At 43.1% G+C, this 20,702-nt stretch overlaps 1 protein-coding gene across 1 annotated transcript in view; it reads left to right on the forward strand.

Annotated features, from left to right (window-relative positions):
* Positions 1 to 20,702, forward strand: part of VPS53 (VPS53 subunit of GARP complex) — an 87,372-nt gene that overhangs the window by 29,891 nt on the left and 36,779 nt on the right. Inside the window, exons 7-13 of the mRNA XM_034752955.1 lie at positions 731 to 850; positions 7,019 to 7,097; positions 11,653 to 11,796; positions 12,469 to 12,611; positions 13,341 to 13,482; positions 15,974 to 16,075; positions 20,263 to 20,357. Coding sequence (XP_034608846.1) covers positions 731 to 850; positions 7,019 to 7,097; positions 11,653 to 11,796; positions 12,469 to 12,611; positions 13,341 to 13,482; positions 15,974 to 16,075; positions 20,263 to 20,357 — 825 coding nt within the window. The remainder of the gene's footprint in view (positions 1 to 730; positions 851 to 7,018; positions 7,098 to 11,652; positions 11,797 to 12,468; positions 12,612 to 13,340; positions 13,483 to 15,973; positions 16,076 to 20,262; positions 20,358 to 20,702) is intronic.

Raw genomic sequence — 20,702 nt, forward strand, 5'->3', positions numbered from 1 at the left:
ACTATGCTTTATCTGTAGTAGTCTCTAGTTGGTTTACTTGAGGAGCACACTGCCGGGGCAATCCACAGGTTTTACTTGTTGATGAGATGAGTTTTGCAAGCAACTGGAAAGTTGCAAGACAAGGGCTAGGCCTGGTTTGCATGGTAGTGAATTACCCAACTGAGAGCCCGCTGCAGAGAACCTCATGTTTCTAGACACTTATAGGTTAAATCCAGCCTTCCCAGCTGTACAGAGCCTAAAAAAGAATGCAGAAAAAGAAATAATTCAATTTGACTTTTCATCATTTGCTCATGAAAGACATTAACAATAAAGTCAAGGCCAACAGCTTTTCATTATAATTCTCTTCCCTATGAGGCTGTAACTCATACTCTTCTGGGATGAGAAATATCTTGATTTGGGTCAATATGGCAAAATAACATTTACTGCCTTCAAACCCATACTGTGAAGTTGATGCATTCAATAGTTTACATGTTCTTTGCCAAGAGTTACTTTTGACATCCGTGTTTTTGAAGCATTATTAGATGTATGCTGTCTCCGTTTATTTTAGCATCAGTTAAAACAAATTCTAATGCTGCAGTGGAATGTTAATGAAGATTTGTGTATTTTAGACAAATAAATTTCAGTATGCGTGGCTGTGACCCAGAGCATGATGAGGTAATCTATGGAATTGCCACCCAAGATCTGCCGTTAACATTGAGCCTGGTTTTATAATCTCTGATTTCCTCTTCAGGGCTATGACCAGGAGGAGACAGTACGGGGAAGTTGCCAATCTCCTGCAAGGTGTTGTGAATGTGTTAGAGCACTTCAACAAATATATGGGGATTTCACAGATACGACAGCTTTCCGAAAGGTAAAATGATCAGTCTTTGTGCACTTCACATGCCTGCGGGGAAAGGAGGTTAGAAAATGCATTGCACAGGGTAACTTTTCCAAGAATTTAAAGGCTGGATACATTCTTTACAATTTATATCCAGCCAAAATAGATAGTTTAAAATTGGATGCAACTGGTTCATCTCTTTAACTGTCCATTTTATTCATAACAATGATTAATATGTATACAATTCACAAATGACCTGAGCTTCCCATTGCCTGGCTTTTAATAGGCACAGTAATTAATTTATTAGCAGTGAACATTGTTTTATGTGACCTCATATGAATCAGTATTTGTAATAAACCCAGAGCTGATCTTTTCCACCACTTTCTTAGCCTCGTGACTTTGGCCCAGAAGTGTAACACAAAGTAGAAGATACATACATTTAAAACAAAATAATGCTCGGGGGCCGTTTCTGTCCTGACTTCCACCTGACTTCAAGGGAGTTGCACAGAGCTTAAGTCAGGGCAGAACTTTTCCCCATAGTGTTGAGTCTGGAGCTTCATGTGTGTCCGATTCCCATTGGTTCATGCAGCTGGAGTCATCACTTTATTTCCCTCAAAATAACCAAATAAGGCTTTTCTGAATCCACTGAGTTGTGTATGGTTTCCACCTGAAACTGGCCCCACTTGGCTCAGAGCTCAGCAATACGATGCAATTGAGGTTTGCAGCCACCACCCCACCCAGGAAAAAAATAAATGGACAAAACATGCCTGGTTCTGCTATGAAACTTTTTCACCCAGCTTGGTCATGGTGCTGTTTTTCTGGAATTGATTTAATAACAAAATCCAAACTAGTGAGCTGAGCTTGTGGTCTTTCTCTACACTGCTGCATGGGATACTCAGCCTTGATCTCTGGTTCTGGTCTCTTCTTGAATTAGCAGTGTATCTTGTCACCCAGTACCACCCCCATCTAGCTGATTAAGGATCAGTGTTGGGTGACCCACCCAAGCCGCCTTGGGGTGGGTTGGCTTCAGTTGGGAATTTGAGGATGGGGCTGAGAAAATGTCTAGGAGACAGCTAGTGTGTTTTACCATCCCCCTCACTCCTTGGTGGTTAAAATGAACAAGACTGAGTACAGAACTGCCTGAGACAGTGCTAAAGGCAGATCCAAAGAATCAAATTAAACGTGTGCTGCTAACGTTCATGCAGGGGATGGACTGACAATGTTTTCATAGTAATGTGAACTCCTAGTCTTTACTTTAGCCTAATGTTTGCTTTTTTGCATGCATGTGACTGCCATTCTCAGATATCAAAGCGGGGGCTTGGTATATGAGAGGGGCTTGGCGGAGCTCTGCAGATACAGTGTGTAGAGTGGCTTTCGATGGCATCCTTCCTAGGGAAAGCAACTAGCAGTCCAAGGCAGTATAGGATTGCAGGCAGTATTGATGTCATTGCTTTGGTGTGTCTGAACACTGAAAACATACAGGCAGAATCTGACCGCTCCTCTGTACTGCACTGACCCTTCTTCCAGAAAACCCGGTGGTGGTGCATGTGTTCCACCCCAGTACTGCTCCCCTCAGAGTCTACCGAGAGGTCTAGGGATAATAGGCATGTGTCCTGGTTTGACAGAGCACTTAACGCAGACTTAACTTCAAGCACTTGCTTAAGCTTCATCATAATCAGTGAGTTTGAAGCAAATTCTTCAATGCTTTACTGAATTAAGGCCATGGTCCATGTACGTGCCATACCCCAGAAATAGAACTATGCCTTTTTTCTTCTAGATTACTCCTGCTCTGCACAGTACCAATCCGCTGTGAGTGGGGATCCGTGGATGGGACTATTGCTGGCCCTTACACAGCCACATATTAATGCATTTTTGCAGCTAATATACGTAATTGCTTATGCAGTGAGCCAGAATTCGGCCCGGGGTTCCTTTTCTAATGTGCGGCCGTTTATTTTACAGTGGCTTGGACTGTAAAATGAAAACTTTTTGTAATGCCGGTGAAAGACACAGTGGTATCAAGTCCTACCACAAAATCTGGTGGGGGCCGGGAAGAGAATCTTTTTCTGTTTTACGGCTTCTCTAAGATAAGGCTTTTAGAAGCGTAGGGAAAGTCTGTTCTTACTATTTTTAAGATCCTCTTTGTGGGATTTTCCTTTCTCTGTTTAGACAGTTACAGACGCACCATCTGGTAAAGATAGAAGTGGTTGTTTGTGGGGTGAAAGAAGAGCTACACCCAACACATTGCTAGGATCTCGTTAGTACTTGACAGGCAGCAACTTACTGTAAAATGATTTATTGTTCTGTAATATCTAACTGAGTTTGAGTACATGTGTCCATGTTCCAGCATGATTTGGAGTTTGCATTTCTTTTCTCTTTCTTGCTTGGAAGTGTTTTAATGATGAATGTAACATTGAAGAAGATTTTCTAAGCTTTAATACTATTTTCATCCTTTCAAGTTATTATTTTTGGTGTACCCATTCATTTGTTCTTTGGATTAACAATCAATGCAACCCAAAGTGGGTTGCGGGGCCTTGCGTGTTTGTGAAATCAAGCAATGCCTCTTAAAAGTAGAGTTGGATGAAGAACGACAACAACAATAATCATTTTGATTATTTTATTTGTTAAATTGCTACATGACTATTTGACTAGTTCTCTTGTTCAGAGTGAATGAGATGAAGCCAAATGTGAAAACTTGGGAAAGAAAAGGGACAGCTGAACACTACTGGGTGGATTTTTGCAAGAAATATGGTTTTAATTTAGGTTCTTGCTGCTTGATGTTGCCAAACTTAATTGTATGTCATTTAACTGTTGTATTTCTACAGTTCTTGGTAAGTAACTCACCAGGTGCTTTATAAGAGATTTGGGTAGATCCTCTTCTATTCAGGTTCTTGTACTGATGCTTTATATGGATCTATTGAGCATCAGATTTTGCATTCAAATTCAGCTGATATTTTTTTCCAGCCATGCTTCTTAAAACAACTACTTGTGGTGTATTAAAGGATGCTGATTACAGTAAACAGAGATACTGTTATCTCTCATTTCTGCTCTGCTTTCTATCTGCAGAGGGAGGATATAATTAGTGGTGAGAAACCCACCCATGAAAATGGTTTAAAAAGATTTGCAGATAGTGAGGGGAAAAAGCCTGGAAAATATTTAGAAGAGACATAATTATAAGTCTACCACAGAAAAACAGGCTAGTTCAGCCTCTTTTTATCTCAGCAGGCTGCCAGGCGCAGTCTAATATTTCTGGTAGCTTTGGCAAAAGGAATTGTGGTTTCTAGTAATTTACTGTTATTTGAAACTTAGTAAAGTTATTAAAAAAAAAAAGTAGGGGGGTAGGAGAGAAACAAAGCCTTTGCTAATACCCATGTAGCCAAAGGTTGAAGACGTGTGCGAGCAGCCATAGCGGAATGCCCAGTCCGGGCTATTTAGGTTCAAGGTGGCTGCTCTGTGACCGTCCCAGCACTTGCTGGGCATCAGGTAAAGAGATGTTGTCAGCATAAAATTAGCATTAATAAACGTCCAAAACTGAGTTAAACTAGCAACATCTGGAATGGCTAAAACTGCTGAAATTTTTAACTTCTGATTTATATTTCACCATCGATGCTATTGGTTTCGTCTTTGCATTTCAGCTTGGGCACTGAAACAAGACAAGACCGTAGTTTTACAAATGCTTAAACGTGTGCCGTGTTTTACATGTGCAAATAGGCCTGGGACTGCTAACACGAGTGAAGTCACTCAGATGTGTAAGTGTAGCCGGACTGAGGCCTCACTCACTACACTTCCTGTTTCCCTGTTCTAATATTTTGAGTTTGTCACAATGAGGGGAATGTTTAATAAAGTATCACAAAATCACACCTGTCATCCTTGACTTCTTTTAAAAAGAAGAGATTTCTGTTTGTTAGATTTAGTTAAAATCTATTTTAAAGCTTTGATTCAGCAAGGCACATGCATAACTTTTAGCATGTGGGCACTCCCCTGGCAGTCACTGGGACTACTCACTTGCTTAAAGTTAAGCACATCCTTAAGTACTTTTCTGAATTAATGCCTAAAACAACAAATTCCAAAATTGGGTCTATAACTACTTGACGGGCCTCTTTAATTCGTTCACCTTTTTAGAAGCCAGCAGTTCTCCTGTTCTGAGGTTCCTTTGTACTTTGTATTTCAGCTGGAGTCAAATGCTGATATTACTGTATCCTGTCAAATTTAAGGAAACGGGAATTACAGCAAACAGGTCCACATGTTCATATAAAGTCTCTTATTCACATGGCTCCAGACATGTTTTGAGCCTAAAAGCTTGTTTGTTAGTCTATTAAAAGATGCTGCTTTCTCAATCCACTTTTTTTTTTCTTGAGGATCAAGAGGTCTGATCCTATAGTCTTTCCTCACATGAGTTACTCATCAGACTTAAACAGGGTTACACCCATGAGTAAGGGCTGATGGAGTGGGCCTCTCTGTTGCTACAATTTCCCCCCATAGTTTTATTATATAAATAAAATTCCTTTCATATCTGGATTAGAGCTGGTTGGAAATGTTCGACCAAACAGAGTCAGTCAGCCCTGGGGAGCAGCTGGCCTAGGAGTCCGAAAGCCGTGGGGTCTATAGTGCAGCATGGGAGTGACCCTGCCAGCCTGGGTAACCAATGACTGACATTGATGTGAATTTTGTCAATTTCAGTCAGCCACAGCTGGGATTCTGAGGAGCATATTTTGTTTCAGAAGCACCTTGTACTGGTGTTTCCAAAAGGATTCCCCCCCCTCCACCCCACCCCAAAATGTCCAGTTCTCAGGACATTTAAAAATTTGGTGCAAGCCAGAAATCCCAAATTTCAGCCAGCTCTAAGCTTGACCACAAAATAGAAGTCTGACTGTAGATCTGAACCTGGAACATTTGTATAAACTTTCAAATAGCACCGGACAGCAAAGCACGTAAGTGAGAATTGCGTTCAACGTTGCAGGTGGAAAGCTTTTGGAAGGAAGATCCATCTAAACCGGGGAAAAGCAGATCATACTGTGAGAGCCGTACCTCAATATATACATACAAACAGAAAATCTCACCGTCATTTGTCCTGATATGGATTTTTCTGCATTTCGGCACCCAAGGGAAAATGACAGTTAAAGAATCCCACTTTGTTATTGTCACTTCTTGTAGCATTTCAGCTATTGCTGGAACTGAACTGGGAATATTAAAGAAGCAAATCCTTCTTAGATATGGCTGGAGGGTCTTTTTAAACCATCCAAATCCACCCTCAATAAACGTTTAAAAAAAAAAAAAAATCCCAATCGCTCTTGCTAACATATCTGTCTCTATGGAACAATCCACAGTTTTGTATAATCCGTTTTAGTCCTTAAAGCAGTTCCAGTACAGTAAAAAGTGATGGAAGGTTTCAAGGGTTGCAAAGGGACTTAAATGCTTAACTATTTACTTTGGCACATTCCAGAATGTGTAGGCATTTCCATTTCTCTAGAAAAATCAATTAAGCCCTGTCAACTTTTATTTCTGGAAGTTAGACGCTTTGTTCTCTCAGCTAAGTCAAACAAAAGATGGATCTTGTATATGGCTCTTTAAAGAAAACAAAAGATTGTTTAAACATTTCCACCCTCTTGAAGTCCTAGCTTTTTCGTTCTCCTAAAGAAATAAAAGACTTATTATGTGTGACCATAGTCAAATGATACTCGAATGGAGGTATTTAACAATAGGTCAGTCCACCTGGGAGCTGTGAATAATTCCACTCTGGAAACAGAGGTTTTGTGAAGCCTTTTATACATTAAAAATACACTTTTCATTAAAATATCAATGGTGCACGTGAAGATAGAGGCCTAGATTGTCTGCCTGTGTAAACTGGTATAGTTCCATTGGAGTTAAAAGAACTACTTTGATTTATACCAGCTGAGAAACTGATCCAGAATGACAGCACTAATTTATAAGGGGGGGATTAAAATCAAGGATTTCTTCCATTAGAACTTAATAAACACTGTCACAGCACTGACTTGTTAGCCAGATGTACCCAAAAAATCCCACCTGACCCAGTTTTGATGAAATAGCCTACATCATGTGGATATTACTTTAATCTATGCTACATTTTTGTGTATTTTCATCTAGCTGCTTGTGTTGTGTTTTAGCAACATTTGTCGATTTCAAACACAAAACAACTAGTTGTAATTCTGGGAACAAAGTAATTGCTTGCTCTTTCTCCGGCAGGGTAAAGGCTGCCCAAAATGAGTTAGGACAACAAATCTTGGCAGATTTTGAAGAAGCTTTTCCTTCCCAGGGCACAAAGGTATTGTGGCTTTTTTCTCCCTCTAATGAACAGTCTGTTGTTCAAATGAAATGTCAAGCATAATCATCTTGGGCTTTTATTTACTATTTGATCTATGTGTGACTTGTTTTAGGAGATATTTTAGAAAGAAACCTAGTCTCCTGCGTGGTAGTGTAATGCGTGTCATTTTCTTACTGTTTTCCATCAAGTAAATGTATGTAAATAGGATGGCATTCAATAAAGACAAATGCAAAGTACTCCACTTAGGAAGGAACAATCAGTTGCACACATACAAAATTGGAAATGATTGCCTAGGAAGGAGTACTGTGGAAAAATATCTGGGAGTTATAGTGGATCACAAGCTAAATGAGTCAACAGTGTAACACTGTTGCAAAAAAACCAAACCTCATTCTGGGATGTTTTAAGCAGGAGTGTTGTAACAAGACACAAGAAGTAATTCTTCTGCTCTACTCCACGCTGATTAGGCCTCAGCTGGAGTATTGTATCCAGTTCCGGGTGCCACATTTCAGGAAAGATGTTCACAAATTGGAGAGAGTCCAGAGAAGAGCAACAAAAATGATTAAAGGTCTAGAAAACATGACCTATGAGGGAAGATTGAAAAGATTGGGTTTGTTTAATCTGGAGAAGAGAAGACTGAGGGGGGACATAACAGTTTTCAAGTACATAAAAAGTTGTTACAAGGAGGAGGGAGAAAAAAATTTCTCGTTAACTTCTGAGGATAGGACAAGAAGCAATGGGCTTAAATTGCAGCAAGGGAGGTTTAGGTTGGACATTAGGAAAAACTTCCTAACTGTCAGGGCAGTTAAGCACTGGAATAAATTGCTTTGGGAGGTTGTGGAATCTCTGTCATTGGAGATTTTAAGAGCAGGTTGGACAAACACCTGTCAGGAATGGTCTAGATAATACTTAGTCCTGCCTTGAGTGCAAAGGACTGGATTAAGTGACCTCTCGAGGTCCCTTCCAGTCCTACAATTCTATTAATATGTTCTGGATCAGGCCTTCGGGGTTGCAAGAACAGGCCCTTACCTTTCACTGTTTATCCTGTTGGTTCACTTTTTGCATTTGTCCCTTCCAGTCCTGTGATTCTATGTGAGAGATGTGGCGTTCAGTTTATCTCACAGTATTTTAGATCCATACTCGGTAGTTGTGAGATTGCAATCAATTTCATCTGGCATCTACAGGATCCTTATTGCAGAGTAAAACTAAAGTGTGCTTGGATGAATCAGAAGCATATTGAAGTGAGCAGAGGACAGAGCTCGGAGCCTGGATTTTCTGAACTGGAATTGTGATCAGGGCTGCCCGGGGGGAGGGAGGGAGGCAAGTGGGGCAATTTGCCCTGGACTCCACAGGGGCCCCCCACAAGACTATAGTATTCCATAGTATTGCAACTTTTTTTTTTATAGAAGGGGCCCCCAAAATTGCTTTGCCCCAGACCCCCTGAATCCTCTGGGTGGCCCTGATTGTGATTCAGCCACTGATTCAAGTCACTTAATTTTACTGCTTCAGTTACATAAGGGTTCTCAAACTGGGGGTTGGAACCCCTCGGGGGGTCGCGAGGTTATTACATGGGGGGTCGCAAGCGGTCAATCTCCACCCCAAACCCCGCTTTGCCTCCAGCATTTATAATGGTGTTAAATATTTAAAAAAGTGTTTTTAATGTATAAGGGGGGGTTCGCACTCAGGGACTTGCTGTGTGAAAGGGGTCACCAGGAAAAAAGTTTGAGAGCCACTGAGTTACATCATCTGTTTTAATGGGGTTAACGTTACCTCCCTCCCAGTTGTGGTGTTGGGATTAATTAGCACTTTAAAACATTAACTGTTAATATATTTTTCTATAGCCATAGATACTCATTCAATATTCCTGTATCCTCTCCCTGTGACCATAAATAATAATGTCTTAGAAACTTAGCAAAACAGCACTGGAAGGGACCTTCTGGGTCATCAAGCCCAGTCCCCTGCTATTGCTGGCAACCCAATATCTTCCTGTTCATAAAATGTATCAAGATCCAGATTTATCAAAACTAGTTAGACTGTTTGCCCTCACTACCCCTAGTGGAAAGTTAGGTTGGGTAAGTTCTCGTGCTGTTTGGATAGTGTAGAGGCTGCTGAACGCATTACACGCCTCTATGATATTCTGCCTGAGCCAAATCTGGCGCTTTATGGGCTACGGTGCCTCTGAGGGACAGGTGCGTCTTGACGACATCTAGACACATTGCTTTAGTTCTTCTGGCGCTCTTTTCCATCCTGCTTTCGCTGGGTCAGAGTCTCGGTGGATTCCCGCAGGGAACTTGGAGCAGATGATCATACTGCTTCAGAGAACATTGGGTGACCATTTGAGAGAGTGGGACCTGTTCAGTTAGAAAACGGATCCTTTCATCCAACTGGAATTCATACTGTTTGATGTCTTTGATCGTTCGGAGAGGCTGCATCTGGATGGTGTCCTATTGGAAGGCTGCCTAGGAAAACACTTTTCATGGTTAGAAACCTTCTTCTCATTTCCAGATTAAACTTATTCATGACCAATGTATACCCCTTTCTTCTTGTGCTAACGTCCGTTAGTTTAAATAGCTGTTTACCCTCCTGGTGTATTTATAGAGAGCAAGTTCTTGTGCTTGGTCCCAGCTTTTAATAATTCTGGGGGGCACCCAGCTGATTGGCTGTGCCTGGCTCTCCTACCATACTCTCTACTGAGCTTACCCAGCAGCCACCAAAAACCTTGTTTACAAAAGACAACACTAACACAAAAGAAGTTAGTCCCAAGGGGAGGCTCTGATTGTTCAGACTTCGTAGAGCAGAGCGGCTGGCTGCAGTTCACGTTTCTTTCCCTAATTCAGCAATCTGCCTCATGAGCTCTACCTGCTGCTGGAAGTGTGCGTGTATATGGATTGTAAAAGTTAGCCAGGCCTCTCTGCTCCATTGCCAGTCCCTGGAGCAGCATAAAAATGAAAACCCCACTATGCTGCAATGAGCCGGTATGTTGATGCATACTAAGAAGCAGAAGTCCAGCAATAATTTTGAATTACTGTTTGCTCAGTGGAGAATTTGGATTCCTTGCACGGGAGGAGCTAACTCTGTCTTCCAAAATACCACCACTGCTCCTTGACCATGTACCTAATAAATCTCTTGTCTCTTCAAGGAACTAACAGACAAAGAGACCTGCAGTTTCATTGCCCAGGGACATGACCCATGAATACAACAGTCTCATCAGTTTCATGGTTTACTTTTAATATTTTACATGAGCACCTGAAGGTGCAGTTAATGTCCTAAGTTTTTTCCTTCTCTGGAGGCCTGGGCTCAAATCTGGTTTATTTGTCAGAAACCAAATGAGTCTTGTAGCGAGAGGGTTAGTCCACATCAAAGATCCTAGCAGTAGCAGATCCTGGTTAGGAGCAGTTAAAGTGTGTCGCAGGTCATGACTGAATTGTGATGGCAAGGCTGTGTAAAGGAAGCTTGCAAAGTGGCAGCCCCCCAGTCTCTGGCTTCTGACCACTGTTGTCACTATCGCTTATTTTTAATTTAAAAATTCACTTCCGAGGTCGGATCCTCAGCTGGGGTCAGCTGTTATAGCTATTAAGACCAGCAGAGCTGCACTGTTTTACAGATCTAGGCCACGTTTTTTTATAAAAGGTAACAACATTGGGACAGGCACTGTCTCTTTGTTCTCCCACAGTGGGCCTGCTTGGCGCTATGGGGATGCAAAAGATGGTGATAATACATGTAACAATTCTTAGACTTGGCTTACTTCTTCTTGCTTATCCCTCCTGCAAAGCCTAGAGTTCTCTGAGAATAAAGCATCTTACATGCAGATGGGCCTCAAAACACTTTAGAAATGTTACTAAGCCCTTGTACAAGAATAGAGGATCGCTTTGCCCACCACTGCACTGGTGGAACGCAGCAAATGTTTAAGAACAGGGATTGCACAATGGCAACCTTACTTCAAGCTCATTGAAATCAATGGAGAGGCTTTGGAATTGCCCCTGAACGAAGAGTAACTCTGTGTCCAATTGAAACTCCCTTGGGGCGTGGGATTTTACTGAAGATGCTTCTAAGCAACTGTGATGTTTGTGGTCTTCTGCAGTAAAGCTGTGGTATGTGCCAATATTGACCAGCAATCAAATAACTTTCTAAATGTTGAAGCTTTGATCAACTCCTGTCTGCTTTTTATTTTTATTTTATATTTTGGCCCTCCATGTGGGTGGGAACACGTTTGCTTGTCCCAGGATTGCTTTGTTAGCCCTCCTCCTTCAGAGAATTATTCTGTGTACAGTGAAGGGCTTAACAAAAATGATGTGCCGAGCTGGCTGCGCTTTTCCAGCAGGCAGCAATCGAGTTGTCAAGCCACAGGGCACCTTTTGCTGAGAGTTGTTTCATTGTTCATCCATCAGAACCCAGATACCTGAGCGTCAATAAGCAGGGGCAGCAGCAGTGGTGGTGGGAAAAGGGAACTAATAGTAGAGGACAAAAACAAGATGAAGCTACAAAAGCCAGTAGATTTTGCAATCTCTCCTTTAGGCTTTTTGGCTAGTAAATCTTTTGTTCTTGTTTATTTTGACAGAGGCCTGGCGGACCCAGCAATGTCCTCCGTGATGCATGTCTAGTTGCTAACGTCTTAGATCCCAGAATCAAACAGGAAATCATCAAGAAATTTATTAAACAACACCTCTCGGAATACCTGGTACTTTTCCAGGAAAACCAAGACGTAAGTGGAACACAGCATGCTCTGGTTGGATTTTACGTTTTGCAAAAGAAACAGATTTTGCTTTGTTGGCAGTTACTAATTTCATACTTACCCAGCTTGATTCTGTAATATTTGTTTCTGAACTAACTGTGTCCGAGATGAGTAACGACTTAACGATGTGCTATTGAGTGGATGATGATTTAGGAGATGTGGTCTTGGGCTGTACTTTTTCCTTCTATGCAGCGCTAGCAAGGAACCCGCAGGCAACTAGTGGCCCAAGGGCCAGAGTTTGAAAGCCAGCTGAAAATGGGAATCCAGGAATTCCTAAACTCTAATCCCCCTGACTTCCTCAGGGGGTTCAAATTCCCCTTCTCTAAAACGGGAATAATATGTACCTTGCTGGGAATAAATGAGAGAATGGGTGAGCTTTTCAAAAGCACCTGAGTGATTTAAGAGCACAACTCCCACTGACATTCAGTAAGACTTGTGCTATTAAATCACTTTGGCATGTCTGAAAATCCCTCCTGTATTTAAGAAGTCTGAAGATGTGCTAAGTATTATTTTTGTTGTTCAATTCCATATGACTTCAAGTTTCTTAGCCCCGCTTCTTCTCTAAAGCACTAGAATATACTTAGGCAACATGTCTAAATATTAGCAGCTGCAGGACTGTACAGTGGTCTTCATCTCATTCAGGTCGCCTGGCTAGATAAAATTGACAGACGCTATGCTTGGATTAAACGTCAGCTGATGGACTACGAGGAAAAGTACGGGCGTATGTTTCCGCAGGAGTGGTGCATGACGGAGCGTATCGCCGTTGAGTTCTGCCATGTTACGAGGTGAGCACAAACAGTGAATTTTGCTAAGAGGGCATACTGTAGTAATCGGTGTTTTTCCCTGAGTTGATGGCAGATCTGTAAGATTTTTAAAATGCTGCTGCTAAATGTCTTTGTAGAATGGCTACTGCTTGGGACTTGCAAGGGGGGAAAAAAAATGCTGTTTAGGTGATAATCCTGAGAGAGAATCACAGAAATACATTTAATACGCGGATATTGCTATAAAAGGAAAAACAACTTCCCGGCAGCAGAGCTGGAGATAAGTAACGTGGTGGGGATGCCTGGGGCTGCCATCTCACAGAGCTAGCTCCTTGAAAGCCAATTCCCCCAGGAGACCGAAAAGTATGCGCCAACCAAGGTCCCCAAAGCTCTCGTCCCTGCTGTTGTTCTGACCCCCATTATAAGCACTGCTCTTGCCAAAGCTGTGTTACTGTAGGGTTTTCTGGCTAAGAAGAGTACATTGGATGTAGGGGCTGGTGTCCTGTTACGCACAAACCTCACAACAACTGTGGGTATGAATTCTGAAACCTAATCTGTATGGGAGGTTAGTAGTTAAATGAGAGTGGCTTAGGAATTAACTTGGAATTTAGTAATGAGAGCTGGTTCGCTATAGGAACTGGACTGAGTTACGACCATAAGCTTCAAATCTTTTTCTTAATATGTGCAGAAGTAATTGATAGTTCTCTTCAAGCAGGAAATCACATCCTTCGTTTCCCTCCCTCTCCCTTTCAGGACAGAGCTTGCTAAGATCATGCGCACAAGAGCTAAAGAGATTGAGGTGAAATTGCTTTTGTTTGCCATTCAGAGAACGACCAACTTCGAAGGGCTGATGGCTAAACGCTTCTCGGGGTGCACTCTGGCTGACGGGACCGTGGTAAGGAAACTTCTAAAGAACAGCCCTACAGCCCCAGCTGTTACAGGAAGAAACTCCCATCCTCCACTGTAACTGGAGCAGTGAGGTGCTATAAAGGATATCTTTTGAAAGCCCTCCTCTGCTCCAAAGATGTTAGCCCAGAGAGTTTGTGTGGTGGTGAGATCCTGGGGCACAGAGGACCCCCTTCCTCTCCTACCTCTTGAGATGCATGGTTCTCCTACTTCAACTCTCCTACGCCTCTTGAATTAAATTACAGCTGAAGCCCCTTTGTTATGAAGAACCACCACATAATTGTGCCGCAGTGTATTCATCATGACACAAGTTTCTTGCACGCTGATACAACATCCTCTTTTCCCCTCTTCTCAGTGCTCCTTTCCAATTACTGCCTGGGGAAGGGGCTTTGGGAAAGGTCCCTGGCAGCTTGCACGCTGCCTTGTCTCATTTCAGTGTCCCGAGCTCTGTCTGTTACCAGCATGCCCAGTAGCTTAGGGAGTGTCCTGGGATTGTCCCTCTGCTTTTTCTGCCTGGAATCTAAGCTGAGCAAGTGGAGTGCTAATCAAATGCTGCCTAGACAGCACAAATTCCAGATGTGGCTCAAAGACCGCAAGTTTGAGGAGCGCTGCTCCGCACTGTTCATCTGCGGAGGCCTGTTTGGACTCTTGTCTTTGAGGGAGCTGTGTAGGTGTAATGGATGATGGATTGAACCATTGCTCTTTGCTGTAATGCACTGGCTGGTGCCAGTTAAAGGGGGAGTTCTTTAGCACTTCCTTTAATTGATTGATTGGAGAGTTCTTAACAATCTGATTTTCATTTTTCCAGAATATTTATTATCCAATGTGCTGTTAATTATCTGACTGCATTGGGTTGCTCTCATTATCCCTTCAGAAATGGGATGCACGGAAGCGATTATAATTGAAGATCAACAAAAGAGGAGAGAAGAGGGTTTGAAATAAGGAAAATTAATTTCTTTTCCTGGCCGCCTTTCTCCCACTTCTGATTCTATTTAGGGACCATGAAGCCCTGGATTGCTGTCATCTGAACTCTTTTTAAACATAAAACAAAGCATGTAATTATATACGGGTATACGGACAATACACAGTGGAGACGAGTGGCAGAGGGGAGCTGTAATGCCGGATTTGCTGCAGCAGCACTGTTCTCATGTCCGTAGTTAACTGTTGTGTCAGCAATTCTGTCATAAAGCCCCTGTTTAAAGAGGTTAGAACCAAGTCTTGCCAATGCAGTCTGGGCAAGACTTGGCCAATGTAGTAGGTGGGCCCCTTTTGAATGGTAGGAGTGTAACCAATAAAGCCCCATTCTGGCTTTGCATGCTTTGTAGTGTTTCTGTGAGTTACAAGGAGCTTGCAGAGGTTTCCTGTGTGAGGAGCGCACAGCTGATGAGGTGCCACCTCACTTTCTACCAAGCCCGTTGGAGACCAGTGGGCAGAACCCTCAGCTGGCAACAATGAACGACACTCCCACCAGCAGCAGAGTTTAGTCCCTTTCCTTGGAGCTTTTGTGCACTGAATCGTAAACAAAAGATTCCAGATAAAACCAAGCAGCCCAAGAACAATGCATCCCAATTGCGGGAGCCCTTTCTAGCTTCGTAGCCTGTTGCGGAGGAAAGGACACTTGAGCGAGCCACGCCATAGCCACTTGCTCTCTACCTTTCTGTGCCCACCCCTATTACTTATGTGGCAGGCAGATCTCTGGGTTAACCTTCATGCACTGGGGTTGGCTACCATATCACACTCTCATACCTCCTGTGATTTGCCCCACAGCACAGTCTGTCTTGGCTGGCTAGGCCAGTTTGGAAACCGTGTGATTTGGAGTTTCACATGGGGATATTCTCCCCCATCTCTATATTTCCACCTAGGCCTGACCAAGAAGTGCTTTACGGGGCTGCCCTCCAATGGGAGCCACTCTGCTCCCCTTCCCCTAGCAGGCTCTTCACCCTCTCTAGTGCCTCCACAGCACCATTCGCTCGTCAGCCAGCAAAGACCAGTGCTGGCACTAGTTCAAACTCTGCTTCTTCCCTCTTGAGTGTTTAGCACCAGTTCTGGGCTCTGCTTCTAATGCAGCGAGCAGAATTTGGAGCCCTGAACCGTGACTCGCTGACCACCCAGCTTGCTGGCTATTAAAGATCGCAGGGCTAATTTGGGGAGAGTAGGAATTTGTTGTGATATCATTAGCCAGAATTTCCCGTCCTGAGGTGCATTGGCAGAGTTGTTGAAGTTGGGGAGCCCAGCCCTGGAGCAGAAGGGCGTGTCGCATGTCAGGAGTGAGATGCATTGGTAGAGCGGAGGAGGAGGATGGAGGACTAGACTTTAGTTCTCGCAGGAGGTCAGGATTGAGGCGCATTGCACGTAACACTTGGCAGTACTTGCAAGAAATGCAGAAAGGGCTTAGGAAGGCAAAGCGAGAATGCAGCAATGTGGCTGATATCCCAAAAGGAAACTTTCTCGCCCTTTACTGACTTTCTTTTTTTTAACAGAAAAAGGCAGAGCTGCCACCTCCCTCCACCAACCCATTTCTGGAAGATGAAAGTGGGACAGAGACAGACGAAACTGTGATAGAGAAAGGCGATATAGATAGAGTAAGTCTTCCAAGTTCCTTATCTGCAAACAAAAGAGTCCCAGTTTCTGAGACTCTCTGGAAGTCCCTAAGCTTTTTTTTCCAAATCTATTTGAGAAGTTCATTGTCATTGCCACATGCTTAGCGTGATCTTGGTCCAACAAATACTTCGTAGTAATGGTCCCTCACTTGACACATCTCCCCATGTGACTTCAGGTCATAGGTGCTCACTTTATTGAAACAAACCGGTTTTACTCCTCCAAGGTAGGGAGAATGAGCTGGGTTCTAGTCAACCTTGCATGTCACCAACAAGGTCAGCAGCTGAAGCGTAACCGCAGAACTTTTACTGACAAAAGACACCAGAATACAGTTGGGTTTTCAGATCCTAGATGATGATTGCTGTGCTGGCCATAGAGAAAGCCAGCCACAAGGAAAGGTGTTGGGGAGGGAGTAAAGTGTAGGAAAAACTGAGGGGATTCTCAGGGGTGCCAGAAGGCAGGCGAAGGACTAAATGAACTGCAGAACCAGCCCCTGTTTTTAATAAACAGCTGAATGTACTAACTTGTCAGAAGGCAATTCAAGTATTTCTGAGCAGGGAATTGTCTAGTTCCCAGCATGCAAGGAAGCTGGTTTCCTTCCTGGCATCAAGTCTGTGCCAGCCTGTCACGCTATTCCGTGTAGTGCTGCTTGTGGGGGAGGGAGCCCCACTTTTGGCATTCCCCAGATTACTACGCTTGAGAATGGCACCATGATTGGCTGGAGCTGTGAGTGCACTCAGCAAAGCCCTGCCCAGCTGAGGCACACCTGGGAAGGAGGTTTGCTCCTAGGCAGCAACACTTGCACGTTATATATTTCACTCGCTTTTGCTGGCGGGAGAGGAGCAGAAAAAGGAAAGGGTGGAGGGAGCTGGGAGGCAGAAAGCCTCTAAGACATTAGTGCTGGTGACTGAGGACACATGTAAGTGGAAGAGGGTTACTAGAGGGAGCAGAAGAGTGAGGGGAAAGAAATAAAAGAAAACCACCTTAAAAAGAAACCCTTCTGGTGATCCTAGCAGTTAGATTTAATCTGTTTACTTTGGATAGTAATAAAAGGAAACTGGGCCAGCTGCAGACCTGCTTACTGTGACAACAGTAACCTTTTATTATTCCATCAAACTCCAGGAGGAAATAGTTTAAACATCTGCAGCTCTTGGACAGCATTCATGCACTCTGAAATACTGCTTCACTGCTACTGTTAGAAGATTTAGTATTCTGTCTCTCTCAGCCATGCGGGGTGCAGGATGATGCAAAGACTGAGAGAGAGAGACACACACAGACACACACACAACCTCTGCTTTAATCCAGCTCTTCCAGCCACAGGAACGGTAAACATCACTAGCCTAGTAAATCCCTGATTCCCTGCTGCACAAGGTGGTCCTGTCAGAGCTCCTGAGACCTCTGGGAACGGTGCGTTTTAGAAATGCCACCCATTGCTTTCTTCCCAAAGTTGAGGCATGTACACACCCAGTTGGATGCACAGGCGCTGGCAAAGCACAGGATCGGGGGATGCTGGGCAGTTGCTCTCTCCCAGAGTCGTAAAAGCTCGCATTCCCCAATGTTGTTGTTCGTGAAAAGGTTAATGAAACCAGGTTCATGGAGTGTTCTGGCCTCCATAAATCGTTGGTTCACGTAGGCTTTGCAGCCACACGTTATTACTCATTTTTGTGTGCGCTCGTCTTAATTATTTCTCTGAAATGCTGGCGTTTCCAGTCTCGGTGCACATTCCACAGGTGACCCAGTGCCTCCTTGTCTCTTGTTTAGGAAAGCACATGGGAAAGAGCTCTCTAGTTCCTTTTCTTAGGGTGAAAAGGCTTTTTCAAAGCGGAAAACTCAGCTCTTCATTGGCTGGGCATTGGACCCAAGTCTCTGGCAAGGGAAGTGAGAATTCTGCCACTGAATCACCAATGCTTTCTTTGCAGGCTGTGAAATTGTCTGGTTGCTAAGAAATGGAGACAACAGCAGAAAGAGTCAATAACAACATTTTAAAATTCTAGATATGGTACAAATATTTGGAGCCTTTAAAGCCTTAATTCAGCAGTGCCCTTAAGCATGTGTGGAACTTTATGCACACGAACAGCCCCACTGAGACATGCTTACACTCTTTGCTGAATCAGTGAATGAGCTGGGCTTTGGAAATGTAGACTCACAGAAAGGAGGAGGTGCCATGGTTGCGAGTAAGGCTCGGCACATTAAAAATATTTTATGTAATAAAATGAGAATAAGACAGATGACCCTAAATTGTGCATGTACTTAATGTTGCAAATCTGACATGAAAAATAGTATTTTTAGTGATCATTTTAAAACATAACCTCCTTCCACCCATAAAATATGTTGTCATAGTGAAAGAGATCATACAGCCCTCTGTGCATTGATAACTGCAACTCTTGGAATTGTGATCTGCTTACCTAAATTCCACCTTAGAATAGTGAATTTCATGTCTTAAAATGTAGGCATGTGTTCATTTAATTATATTTGATGAATCATAGAATATTAGGGTTGGAAGAGACCTCAGGAGGTCATCTAGTCCAACCCCCTGCTCAAAGCAGGACCAATCCCCCAATGGCCTCCTCAAGGATTGAGCTCACAACCTTGGGTTTAGCAGGCCAATGCTCAAACCACTGAGCTATCCCTTCTCCTATAGTAATACCTAGCTCTTCTATAGATCTCAAAGGACTTTACAAAGGACATCAGTATTATCATCTGCATTTTTACACATGGGGAAATCGGTGCACTGACTTGCCCACAGTCACCCAGCACTCCAATGGTGGGAATTGAACCGAGGTCTCCTGAGTGCTAATCCAGTGTCACATCCACTAGACTATGCTGCTTCCTTTTAAACAGCTGCTGTGCCCATCTCTGATGGGGATGGCCTTTCCTTACTATTAACCAATCTTTACAACATCCCTATTTATTTGTAAAGTGCTTAGAGAGCCTCTGTTGAAAGGTGTTATAAAAACACAAACTATTCTTTATTGTAAGAGAGCTCTACAAGTGAAAAGACAACTCTCAGAAAGATCATACATTTATTTTACTACATGCTAGGAGGGGTTGAAAGCACTTGGGAAGACAAGATGTGAATTCAAAATGTCCTTGACACATGGGAGAAATGGTCTGAAATCAACATGATGAAATTCAGTGAAGACAAGCACAAATTACTTCACTTAGGAAGGAAAAATCAAATGCACAACTACAAAATGGGGAATAACTGGCTAGATGGTAGTACTGCTGTGAAGGATCTGGGGGTTATAGTGGATCATAAATTGAATAGAAGTCAACAATGTGATGCAGTTGTGAAAAAACGAATCCAATTCTAGGGTGTATTAACAGGAGTGTTGTATGTAAGAGCCGAAAGGTAATTGTCCTGCTCTACTCGGCGCTGGTAAGGCCTCAGCTGGAGTACTGTGTCCAGTTCTGGGCGCCACCACGCTTTAGGAAAGATGTGGACAAATTGGCAAGAGTCCAAAGGAGAGCAACAAAAATGATCAAAGGTTAAGAGAACCTGACTGATGAGGAAAGGTTAGAAAAACTGGGCATGTTTAGTCTTGAGAAAAGAAGAATGAGGGGGACGTGATAACAGTCTTCAAATATGTTAAGGGCTGCTATAAAGATGACAGTGATCAATTGTTCTCTAAGTCTACGGAAGGTAGAACAGGAAGTAAAGGGCTTCATCTGCAGCAAGGGAGAGTTAGGTTGGATATTTGGAGAGGCTTACTAACTATAAGTTAAACTCTGGAATAGACTTCCAAGGGAGGTTATGGAATCCCTGTCATTGGAGGTTTTTAAGAACAGGTTGGACAAACACTTGTCAGGGATGCTCTAGGTTTACTTGGTTCTACCTCAGTACAGGGGGCTGGATTTGATGACTTCTTGAGGTCTCTTCCAGCCCTACACTTCCATGATTCTATGGACATCTTATGATGTGAAGGGTCCAAACCAGGTTATATATGTTATTAGCAACACTTCATCTTTCAAAGCAAATAAACCAGGCAATTAAACACACAAGAACATTGCTAGACTGAGGCAAACCGTGACCCTCTGTACGTTGTTGGTTATCTAGCAATAGAGTTCTGGGTTACAATAAAGTTCTAAAGAACATAAGTCCTGCTGTGCTATCTTCTGTAGAAGTTTGATGGCAGGTTTGCAATCATTGCTCTAAATGGTTTCCTTGCAGCCCAAGAAGCCGAAGGCCCCGGACAACCCATTTCATGGCATCATTTCCAAGTGCTTTGAACCTCACCTCTATGTGTATATTGAGTCCCAGGACAAGTGAGTAACAAGCATGCCCCCTTTTTTTTTTTTTTTTTGTCTTGACTGAATATGTATTATGATGAGGGTTTTCTCAAATTCTGCTTTGCTTGCTTTAATCAGCAACATCCCTCATCTCTTAGAAAGGATGTGATGTACAGAGATGCGCCTCCCAAAAAAAGAAACCGCAGAGGGATTTTTGTGTTTGGGACACACACCAGGCTAGAAAATTCACAATGAAAGGTGGCCAAAATAGGGCCCACCAAGTCCTGTAACGCAGTCTGTTGCTTCCTTGCTGAGAGATGTGACTCTCAGCATGCACCATTTTGACAGTCTGGGCTGCCAAACCACATTGCAGGTTCCATT

This window comes from Trachemys scripta, chromosome 18 (assembly GCF_013100865.1).
Source record: "Trachemys scripta elegans isolate TJP31775 chromosome 18, CAS_Tse_1.0, whole genome shotgun sequence".
Classification (NCBI taxonomy): Eukaryota; Metazoa; Chordata; order Testudines; family Emydidae; genus Trachemys; species Trachemys scripta.